The 12364-nt window shown below is 38.8% G+C and overlaps 1 protein-coding gene across 1 annotated transcript in view; it reads right to left on the bottom strand.

Moving 5' to 3' along the window:
- Positions 1-12364, bottom strand: part of NSD3 (nuclear receptor binding SET domain protein 3) — a 78588-nt gene that overhangs the window by 18904 nt on the left and 47320 nt on the right. Inside the window, exons 14-16 of the mRNA XM_063311282.1 lie at positions 10937-11110; positions 5029-5178; positions 1922-2078 (exon numbers count right to left, since the gene is read on the bottom strand). Coding sequence (XP_063167352.1) covers positions 1922-2078; positions 5029-5178; positions 10937-11110 — 481 coding nt within the window. The remainder of the gene's footprint in view (positions 1-1921; positions 2079-5028; positions 5179-10936; positions 11111-12364) is intronic.

The raw sequence follows: 12364 nt of genomic DNA, 5'->3' as shown, positions 1-12364 counted from the left end.
CTTCTTCTTCTGTTAGGTCCTTGCCATCTTTGTTTTTGATCATGCCCATTTTTGCCTGGAATTTGCCTCCGATGTTTCTAATTTTCTGGAAGAGGTCTCTTGTCCTTCCTATTCTATTGTCTTCTTCCACTTCCACGCATTGCTTGTTTAAAAATAATTCCTTATCTCTTCTGGCTAACCTCTGGAATTTTGCATTCAACTGGGCATATCTCCCCCTATCACTGTTGCCTTTTGCTTTCCTTCTTTCTTGGGCTACTTCTAGTGTCTCAGCAGACAGCCATTTTGCCTTCTTGGTTTTCTCTTTCTTTGGGATGTATTTTGTTGCCGCCTCCTGAACAATGCTGCCAACTTCTGTCCAGAGTTCTTCCGGGACCCTATCTATCTAAGTCCAATCCCTTAAATCTATTCTTCACCTCCACTGCATATTCCTTAGGAATATTAGTGAGCTCATATCTAGCTGATCTGTGGGTCTTCCCTAATCTCTTGAGTCTGATCCTAAATTGTGCAAGAAGAAGTTCGTGATCGGAACTACAATCAGCTCCAGGCCTTGTTTTTACCGACTGTACAGATGTCTGCCACCTTTGGCTGCAAAGGATGTAATCAATCTGATTTCGGTGTTGTCCATCTGGTGAAGTCCATGTATAAAGCCGTCTCTTAGGTTGTTGGAAGAGAGTGTTTCTTATGCAGAGTGAGTTGTCTTGGCAAAATTCTATCAGCCTATGTCCTGCTTCATTTTGTTCTCCCAGGCCATACTTACCTGTAATTCGAGGTGTCATTTGACTGCCCACCTTAGCATTCCAGTCTCCTGTGATGAAAATAACATCTCTTTTAGGCGTGTTGTCCAGTAGGTGCTGCAGATCCTCATAGAACTGCTCTACTTCAGCTTCTTCAGCATTTGTGGTTGGGGCGTATATTTGGATCACTGTGATGTTAGATGGTTTGCCCTGAATTCGAATTGAGATCATTCTGTCGTTTTTTGGGTTGTATCCAAGCACTGCTTTAGCCACTTTACTATTAATTATGAAGGCTACTCCATTTCTTCTGTGGTCCTCTTGTCCACAGTAGTAGATCTGGTGGTCATTTGATGTGAAGTGGCCCATTCCAGTCCATTTCAGTTCACTGACGCCCAGAATGTCTATCTTTAATCTTGACATCTCACCAATAACCACATCCAATTTGCCCTGGCTCATAGATCTTACATTCCAGGTTCCAATGGTGTGTTGATCCTTAGAACATCGGATTCGCCATTCACCACCAGCACCGTCGGCCGCTAGCCGTCCTTTCGGCTTTGAGCTAGCTGCATCATCACGTCTGGAGCTAGTTGAGCTCATCCTCTGTTCCTCCCCAGTAGCATTTTGACCATCTTCCGACCTGGGGGTCTCATCTTCCGATGGTATACCGACATATCTCTGGTTGTACTGATCCATTTAGTTTTCACGGCAAGAATACTGGGGTGGGTTGCCATTACCTTCCCCAGGGATCGCATTTAGTCTGACCTCTCTGTCATGACCTTCCCGTCTTGGGTGGCCCTTCACGGTTTAGTTCATGGCATCATTGAGGTGCTCAAGCTCCAGCACCACGACAAGGTAACGATCCTTTGCTGAAGTCTTTTTTTACTGCTTGAGCCAATTGCAACAAAATTTCATTTTAACGTACCCTTTGGTGTATAGTGAAATGACAATAAAAGTGTATCATCTTATCTTATCTTATCTTATCTTATCTTATCTTATCTAGTGGTGCCATTTGTATGGTAAAAAGTTAAATGACCAAAATAAAGGACAACAGTGAGTTTTTGAAAAATAAATCTAAAGGACAGCTTTCTGATATAAAGGACTGTCTTTTATGATAAAGGACGTATGGCCATTGTACTTACAATACTGGTATGGTGATGAAAAATAACTTTTCATTGGCTTTAACTTACCTGTAATTCCCAAGCTTGACCCAAACAATCTGCTTGTACCGCAGCTTCTTGCCAGCTTTGCAATCGTTGCAGTTCCATGAGCCATCTGGCATCTCTATGTTAAGACATTCCGGGTGAAAGGATGCAGGACAAGATTCACAGCACAACAGCTTTCCACCTTTAAAGAAACAACACTGCTCACTTTATAGTTAAAGGAAACAAGTAGTGCACACACCTCTCCAGTTTTTAAAAAAAATACAGTATGCATGGGACTTGCCATGTCATACAATATGAATGGCAAAATGAAAGGATCTGGTCAGAATCGCAATGCTGGATTTAAAGCACTTACTTCGTTTGTATAGAAGTAGTTAAACCAAATTCCTAGATCCAGAAATTAAATTGACAGATTTCATTCTTTTTCGTTTGTTTGGACTACAAAGCTACATTGGTGCATATTTCCAAAACACTGGTATTTAAATATGATACAGTGTATCGGAATTTATTTTTCCCCAACAGTCTTGGTGTAGTTCAGTATTTCAGATAACTGACTGCATCCCATAAACTCTGTTTTAAATCTGCATTGTCATGACCTGATCCCTTAGCAATCAGTTAGTGCATATAAAATCAGCCTATAGGTTGATCAATATTGTTCTGCTTTAAAAACAATGCATTAGCAAAACAAATTCAAAAATTTTAGAATTCCAAATCATCCCTATCCCTTCAAAATGAAGCATTTGTGCACTATATAGCCTGAGCTGATTAAAAAAAACAACAATCTCTTAAACTATGATGTTATGTATTTCCTTCCCAGCATACACAATATTCCTTTTTTGTTTTTTTCCAGATCTCAGCATAGTATACAGATATATCTGCACCGATTTGAGGATTAAGAATTGTAATCTTCAAACCAGTATTGTAAACAAACCAGTGCTGAGAGATCAAGAATTTTACTTCCGTGCTAGGCAAATAACTTTTGAAGCAAGAAAGGAATTTCAGTTGTTAAAAGGCTGAAAATTAAGAAGTGGAGCTAAGGCTATGTATTGATTTTCTTTCAGATACATTAATTGTGGATAGCAAGCATCTTTAACTTCATTAAATCTAAAAATGTAGAGCATTTAACATTTGAAGGGAACCCCCCCAAATTTAGAAGGTAGCATTTAAACTTTTTTTTAAAGTATCAAAGAAATTTAGATTATTCTCTGAAAGTCTGCCAGAAAATTTTGTCCACCTATAGACTTTAAAATCTGTAATTGCACTGATTGTTATAAAGCTTTAAAGGTTTCTTAAAACAACAAAATCATCACTATATTTCCTCTGCCATGAAATGCAACAAAGTCAAAATGTTTGGGTTTCTGTATCATTTCAAAATCCCACGATCAATTTTAAAAGTATAAAAGTTATTTCAGAGGAAATACAGCCCCAATCATTGAAACAAGGCCCAAACAGTAGAATGCCAGAAGATGTGAAAACCAAGCAAAACAAATAAAACCACACAAACTTTCAATGCTAAGCAAGGAAACGTGGCTTTTACAATGCATTAGTAAGATTTCTGCAACCATGAAAGAGGGCTCAAAATAATTGATTGTCGCTTGTCTCTTGCTGAGAGAGACTCACCTAAGTATGCCAACATGATAAGTCATATGCTTTATGTAGAGGGTTGAAACATTCAAGAGTTAATAAATTCTTCCCCAACTTTGCAGACCCAAAAACCCTTAGTTTGGACAAGGCTCCAAGTGTATGAAATCAATGTCGACCTGCAGGAGCAGGCCCACCACAGATTTGCACAGGGAACATCATGTATGCATACCATCTACATGCATTAAATGGAAGGGAAGACAAATACGTCAAATGGATAAAATAAGCACACTCCCACTGTCCATAGGTTTTACACACATAGAACTTGTCCAAACAGTTCCAAAACTATCCTGTTGTGTTATCATTTTATGGGGAAAAAAAATCGGCCAGTTCTGAACCGGATAGCTTATTTCGTGGAAGTTGAAATATTAAGCACCCCCTTCCCAACTGTGAATTTGTACAGATTGATACAAAGACTTGCAATAAGTAACCATCAATCCCTCACACACACAGTTCTATAGTGTTAGCCAATGACACTGTGGGACCAGATTTATTTAAGCCTTCTTCCCATTAATAGCTGTCTCTTGGTATCTAAAGCATTACATAAAGGCATCCAAAGAGCTGTAAAAAACATGGCTCTTCAGGAGAGTAGTCCGACTTATTCTACCCCTGGGTGGTAGTGCAGCTACATGTTTGTTTTTATTTGCTTTAACCCTATGTTTAATTGATCTGCTTTAAGCTGCTCAGAGCCTTCAGCAACTGAGAGGCACAGAAACAAAAGAAAATAACATAAGTAAGGGCTTTAGGATACCCCTGTAGGAAGTATGCTTCCAGGGAGTGATGGAAGAGGGGAAAATAGTTTGTGTCTATGTTATTCCATTACATGAAAATGTATCTGAGGCTGTAACTACCAGCCAAAAGTAATCCAACTACTTAGAGAAGTACAATGAAGCATTAAAAGGCCTTTTTTCACCTAGCAGAGGCAGGACCTAAGGGCCATCTTCCTTCTGTAGAGAAAGGCAATTAGTAAGTGAGAAAGCCATCTAGCCAACCGCTAGCTATGAACTGGAATGCCAAGGCTGCACAATTAATCTATGACTGGGGTCACTGATTCACGTATCTGGAACTTCCAGACAGCCTACTCTAGCTGTAAAGACTCTGAATAAGACCCAATTGGACAATGAATTCCTTTAGTGTGGTTAATAGATATGACAGATATACAGAACAGAAAGATCCTACAGATTCTCTACAGATATGGTTTTGCTTCAGGATTTAGGAAATCTGCTGGATTGGCTAATAATGTACAAGTCAGTGCTTGAGTGGAATTCAGTAATTATTTTAAGCCCTTTTGTAATATTTCTGCCAACACAAACACACGCTCAAAATAAGCAATGAGTGAAGCTTATGAAGCGCAACAAGGAAGTGCTAGATGAGCATACAAAGCTTGATTTTAGTTTTTTAAAAAGCAAACCAAAAGAAAGGGAAAAGTAAGAAAAGTGAAAGAAAATTAAAAAAAAGGAGAGAGAGAGAGAGAAAGAAGCTATTTTGGTTACCTTTCTCACATTTCTTTTTGGAAGCTGACGAAGAAGGAGGAATCATAGGTAATTTCATCAACTCAGCACGATTTGATTCATTCAGTAGATAGTGGGACTTATTGGCATATGAACTGAACAGGGGCTCTGAATGATCCTGCACTATCAGCCCTATACGAAACAAACAGAAAGAAATGAGTTGCAATGAAACTACCCATGATTCCATAAGGAGAAAAACGAAATAAAACCAAATAAATAAACTATTATGCATATCTTACTGGTGTTCTAAGTATGAAAAGGAAAGTGATGTGATGGAGGAAAAGAAAAAGTGAAAGAAAAATTTCTATCTCTAAGAGGTTGTCACACTGAAGGAGATAGCATCCATGCCTAAGTGCAAAAGAGTGAAAATAAGTACTAGATCTGAAACTGGATTTTACCTGTGCTCCATTTTAAATCTCCACAGGAGAAAAAGCATCTATGAGACTATCTCTACATCTTGTTTTCCCTAAAAAAATGAAAGACGGCTAGCTGAAACTGGTGGTTAAGACCAGCACCAGGGATTAGAAACTTAAAAATTATATGCTGGCTGTTGGGTGAGCTACAGAGAGGTTAAACATTATTTAGCTATGGTGTGCCAGGGGATGTTACTGCCAGCAGCTTAGTCCTACCTTTTGTTGTATGAATCACTGATATATCCATACTTTATTTACCATGGAGAAATATCAGCTTGGTGAGATTCATGGATTTTCTTGCACTCCTTCTCAGAGGGGAAAAAAAACATCTGATTGAGGTAGTGCGATGTTTATTTGAACAGGCCCTCCCCTACACTGGAAAGGATGATGGTGTAGGATTGGCAGGTCATAACATCAGGGAGATAACATGATCTGATAAACACAGTATAAATGAAATCAGAAATTTTCTCCCCATGATGCAGCCCAAACCTCTTACCTTAGACTCTCATCAGGTTGAGAATTCTCTCCAGTAAGTTAACACTAGAATGTGACGGGTTCTCTTGCACTCAATTTTTATTAATTTCTGGTGATAATGGGGAAGACCCTCAAAATACAAAATGGTCTTTAAGCAGCTAGGCAAAGGGAAAGCTTGTCTTGTCTTTAGTTTTAATACATCTCTTTGCTTTTCGCACCTAACAATAACATATGCTCAACCGAGGTACCTCGACTTCCTGTTTCTGCAAAACTTTCCTCCACTTTCTTCCTTCCTGTCCTTCACAAAAATTCAAAGTGTAGTAAATAAAAAGGTCCAGACGCCATGCACAGCAGGGAATCAGGATGCCTATAAGCATTTCTAAAAATCAAGAATCTACTTGCTGAAATAGAAAGTTTCTGAAAATCCAAAATTCTGAACAGAAGAACCTGGACAGAAGCTTACACTGACTGGGCAGTAATGCTGATAGAACCTTCAGTATATTCTTCTAATATCGCCTGCCAACCTCCACTAACAGAATCCTTTCCCTCTAAATCCTCTACAGTTTCACAATGACGATGAAATGTAAAAATGATTTCCTTCACAAAAATCTGCATTTTGCATAAAATTACGAAGTAGAAATACCGATCCTAAGTCTGAGCTATTCTGTTTTCAAGCTTTTGGGGAACTAGAGCTCTGTAAAGATCAGGTAGGAAACAAACAAATCGGCCAGAGAAGAATTAAAATAAAATTAAGTATATTGAATATCCCTTCCCTGCTGCTTTCTCATAAACATAGTAAGTATCAGCCTTCTTCAACTCAGTGTCCTCCAAACAAGCTGGGACTTTATCTTCCCAATTTCTTAACCACTGTAGAAATTAGCCATGATCTCTGAAAATTTTGAAAGATGGTCCCAACATAGCTAGAGGGCGGCAGGATGGGAAAGGCAGATACAAACCATGCAGTCCAGTTGACTCAGAAGAATCCACATTGTGATTGCTAGCTCATTTGTATAGCTTAGCTCAGTCAGCTGTGTTTGTGTGTGTGTGTGTGTGTGTGTTGAGAAAGAGGGAGAGGGAGGGAGAGAAGGTGAGTATATATGGCTGTGGATCAAGGTTATTTATGTGCACATATGCTTGTGAATGAGAAAAAAGGGTACACATGGAGGAAAGGGGAAGAGAGATCATTAGTACACAGAGTTAAATGCCAACCTTTCTTCCATCAGTCACCTGAATGCTTGTTATATTTGTCCACCATTACAATGCTGCAATACTTTGTCCAGAAAGCCTTTCAATGTTGAGTTTTGCAGGGATGCATGGTTTTGCATCAAAAGTCATACGCTGTTGTGGACTTTTTAACAATCTTAAATTTAAACAAATCTAAAATCCACTACCTTTACACTTGGGCAATGCTATCTGTGTGTGAATTTAGACTCCAAATCCACAACCGGTTGGGAATACCCTTCCCCCATTAGGGAATTTCATGGGTGTCCAAGTTAAGCAGGTTTTCCAAAGCAAAAACATTCTATATCCTGTTTTGGATGGCCTTGGGAGGTTTAGGGTTCAGTTGCCAAAAAACCAAAACAAAACAAAAAACCCCAAACCAGAATTTTTCAACACAATTTTATATTTCATTGCAAAAGGAAACAACTTTTTAAATTATTAATTTAGATACAGCCCATGCTGTAAATGAAATTATCGGAACCTCTGGCATGGCGTGGGCTGTACTGAAATTAATAATCTAAAAAGTTGTTTTCTTTTTCTAAAAAAGTAATTCAGTCCTCAAGAAATGCAGGACTACATTGGTGTGGTCAAACTACAAGAAAATATTGTTTTCACGGTAACCCATATATTAAGGATATACAGCTCATAGTGCCATGCTTTAGGTAAAGAAATTTTTGGAAAAGTCCCCTGTTTTTAATTTGTCTTCCTCTTCCTCCATGTATTTTATTTTTTTAAAAAGATGATTTAATGTTTTTAATTTAATATTTTTAACCAACGCGGGGAAATATTTTTTGAAAGTTCAAAACAAAAAATGATACGTACTATTATATCCACTTGCCCCCATGTGAATTTTACAGAACATCTTAAAAAGTTTGACAAAATGCTTGTCTATAAAGAAAAAAAAATATTTCACCTCACAATTTAAGAATCAAAAGGAAGGTTGTTTGTGTTTGCAGGAGGACAGGACCCCAAGCTTGTCATGATACATACTTTGAACGTATCCACCTTTCTGACTGTATCGACATTCTAATAAAACCCTTTAAAAGTAGCTGGCCAAGCATCATGACGCTTGCAAAATGTTTTCAAGCTACAGGGGGAAATCAACAAGTTGTATCCTTCTGGCACCAGTACAGCAACAGAACTGATTTTACAAATTTGGGTCTACAAATTTCAAATAAAAGTGGTTAACATTTCAGTGAAGGTGTCTTACGACACTATCCCCAGAATGAGAAATGGCCAGAAAGGCTTTTGTATAGCAAAAGTTCCATACATGGGAAGACAGCTTATTTGGGGGACTAGCTCGTTGTCTCCACACCAAAGGCCAACGGACATGCAGGAACCTTTCTGTGACGTTTGGCGGATCCATCATTATATAAGCTGCTTGGCAGCGTTATGAACTGGTATGCAAAGACTTTGCTACACAACAGCGTTAGCAAAAGAAAGGAACTTGAGTATTGGCCTTTAGCTAATGAGGCATTGCTTGCCGAAATCTATTCTAGGTGTGCACAATCCTGAGTAGATTTCAGGAATTATTACCTCATTCTCCATTATCAAAAGCATCAGAACCGTCTAGCCTAAGCAATGAAGAGACTTAAAAATACAACCCAAAGCATTTTCACAAGAGTAGCCTTCTCTGGTCTTCAGGAATAATTACCAAACCAAGGCTACAAGGTGTAAGCTAAGGAGCATGCAGCTGTGCTTCTAAGGACAGTGTTGGGGTGTTGTCAGTGTTGTCCAAATGTCACTGACTTCAACTGAAACCAAGGTTCCAAACACTAATATAATTGGAACTACAACACTGCTGTTATTGAAAACTTAATACTAGTATTTTTTTTAATCCATTCAACTGTGCCCGATTCTTGGAGACTGCCGGGACAAGTCCCTGCAGTTTTCTTGGCAAGGTTTTTCCGAAGTAGTTTGCCATTGCCTTCTTCCCAGGGCTGAGAGAAAATGACTGGCTCAAGGTCACTCAGCTGGCTGTGTGCCTGAGGCAGGACTAGAACTCACGGTCTCCCAGTTTCTGGCCTGGTGTCTTAACCACTGCACCAAAATGGCTCTCTAATGCTAGTATAGTAACTACTTAAAAGCTTTTATTTATGTATATTCATTTTTCCTAGCTAATTTAATCTTAGTGGTCTGGCCATTTTCCTGTAATCCCTAAAATTAAAAAAAAAATCCACTTCCAAATATGAAACTGAAATAATTATTAAAGTGGGAGGGGAAAGCATGGAAAAGCAATCTAAACTCTGGAAAGTAAAAGGCACTAAAGCACACAACACCCCTAATTTCTACCTACATATGTAAAGGATTCAAATGGCAGTAATATTGGTTTAAAACTATCTCAAAGCACTGAAAGAGATATAAACTGACTGATTATGTGCCACCAAGTGATTGTCATCCCTTAATGACTACATGGATAGATTTTCTCCAAGAAAAATAAACAACCAATGAACTACCTTGTGTAAATGTTGCTTTCATAAAGCGCAGGCTCAGCACCCTAAAACTTCCTTTCTCTGACCTTTTAGACATCATTCTTCTGCAAAGCATTTATTTAATGCAACAAGAACTCTGTCTACTGGTTTACCTCCTGGAACTGCAACTGCTACATTTCTTATGGGTCTGGTTGCGAGCCCCTGCCCCAATGTATTTTTATCCTTCACATATATTTTCTCTTTCAGCTTGAACCTATCTTTCCTGTTCTGGAGACATAATGTTCAAAAGTAATTTTAGCGTACCTGTCGCTTTCACTGATGACGACTGAAGAAAATATGACAAGGGCAAATCCCCTGAACTCTATAGTTGCATATAACTTTATTTCAATAGGATAAATGTACCTGTCTTGAATTAAGTGTATGGAGCATAATACCTGTTATATATTAATACCAAATTCACTCCCTTTAATGAAAAGAAGCTAGGGGGTTGATCACTCAATTATCGTCGTTCTTTAGCTATGGCTTCTCTAAATATACGTGTGAAGTTTGCTCTCTCATTATCGGTACACCAGAATGAATTCAACCTAAATGTCTTTTATACCTATACTACTCATAGGTGAATATCAGTAATGGAGGTGAGCTTTTGTTCACTAAAATTACTAACTTCAAAATAAAAAAATAAAAAAAATAAATATATCTAATCTTATATCTTCAAATTAGCAGGGTTAGAAGGTGAGGCAGAGAACAGAAAACATAATTCTAACTAAGCAAGGGTGATCATTTTTAAAGTCATGCAGAAAATTACTTCTTTATAAAAGGCTTGAATTGAAACTATGTGGAAAAGAGTTCTCTTCCTAGTCTATGAACAACACATCCGTCCACTTTCATGAGGACTCCTCAGTTTCTATTTACGTGAGGTGAACAGATTCATGCTTTTTGAGAACGCTTGCGAAAGCCCATCAGCTTTCTCGGAACCTGAGTCACTGTTGTCAGTCATTTAGCCTATTTCCCCTCATCCGTCCCCCAAACTGGCAAAAGAAGATACTTCCCCGTTGCCCTGTTTTAAGAACGGGCACAGAGAACCAAAAGGTAAGAGAAAAAGCCAGCAATGGTCATTGGAAGCTGTCCTCCCCATCAGCCAAGGAGGACTTCTACGATCAAAATGAGCTCCCTGGAGTGATGTCTGTGTATCTGTCTATGGCTATATGCATCTCTCTCTATAGGTCTATATATGTACATGTGAGGGTATGCAATTTGGGGGGGTATAACTGTTCAGGTTTTTTTTTTTTTTTAAATCAAGGAGTCAACACCAAAGACATAAACAAAAGGAAGACAAAAAACAGAGCTCACCTCTTGCACAAACGAAACAAAAGCCTACATTTACAGCTGATGAAGAGTGATTGCTCCTTTTGGAATGGTTACTACAGATGAGGATGTGGGATGACACAAACAAGCTTCCTGCAGCAATACAGCCATCTCCTGAGTGATAGGCAATGGGGCATCTCAAACATCTCACCATGCGACCTGTTTAATATAAAACGCACCAGATAACGGTCTGTTTAGAACACAGTTACAGACTTCCAAACCTCAACAGAGTTTGGCTTTCGCTTAACGTATCCAACAAAAGATTTAACGTTTCCAATCGAAGATGTTATACTTTTCAAAAAAGGAAGGACAGTTTTGCAGCCTTAAATGGAGCAACTCCTTCTGGATTCGAGAGAGAGCATATTTGGGATAAGCAAGGTCACGTATATGTGTTGGGATTATTCCACAGAACTGCAAAGAAGGTTCAGAAGATGCTATCCAGCACAGAAGCCAGTTTTCTACTTTTTGAAAGAAAGAAAAAATAAAGAAAGCAATGAAAAATAAAGAAAGGAAGAAAAAAAACACCCTTAGCCCCAGTCATAGTGAAAACATGCTCAGATCATACTGGCAATGCCTACTTGGTACTCAAAGGATATTAGTTCCTCCTTCCCCCCAGAGGTTATTCGTGGAGCAAATTCATTGTCTTGCATCCCTTTAATCTTCCTGATGACTGGGGAAATCACAATGAATTATGCAAAAGTGCTTTGAAAATGAAAAATGGTGAATATTATGCAGATTTGAAACATAGGGCAGAAACACACTGGTAAATCCCCACTATCTTCTGAAGAGCAAGCTACTGAAGCACAAGGCAGACTTCTCAGAAAAGGGATGGCCAGTTGTCTAGAGGCGGCGGCGGCTGCCTGGGTGGTAAGACACCCAAGGCTCACTGATGAAACTGGGGAACAATGGATACCTCCAGTATTTTCCACAGAATTGTGTTAATAATCATGCCAAAAGCAAAGTATCCTACTCTCTCCACCACCTCAACCACCAACCTTTACTTGGCTAGCCTAACATATCGGACACAGATACATTGTTTGCTCCGTTGCAATTTAAGAGAATGCGACTGGACCAAAATCCGAGATCCCAGTTTCATTTCTGAGCATTCTACGCGCATACTTCCTCTGCTGTTTGTCTCAAGAGTGTTCTGGTCAATGTGACCCTCATTTAGTAAAGGGTTCTAGGAAGCTTCAGTAAATGGTTCCGAAGCAAACGTCTGTTTATCTGCTTTAGGAAGCCACTAGCTTTCTGCAAGTGAAATACCCATGTTTCTGCACATTTCAAGCCAGCACCATTTTTTTTTTTACAGAGATAGTATCTGTAAGAGGCACGTATGATAATGGTCTGGTGTTACACACATCTTCATTCTCTTTCTATTACACAAATTCTTTTACAAGATCTGTCATCTTGTAT

Source organism: Candoia aspera, chromosome 9 (genome assembly GCF_035149785.1).
Source record: "Candoia aspera isolate rCanAsp1 chromosome 9, rCanAsp1.hap2, whole genome shotgun sequence".
In the NCBI taxonomy this organism is placed as follows: Eukaryota; Metazoa; Chordata; class Lepidosauria; order Squamata; family Boidae; genus Candoia; species Candoia aspera.
The sequence above is the reverse complement of the archived record's forward strand: the minus strand, read 5'-3'. Positions and strand labels throughout refer to the sequence as shown.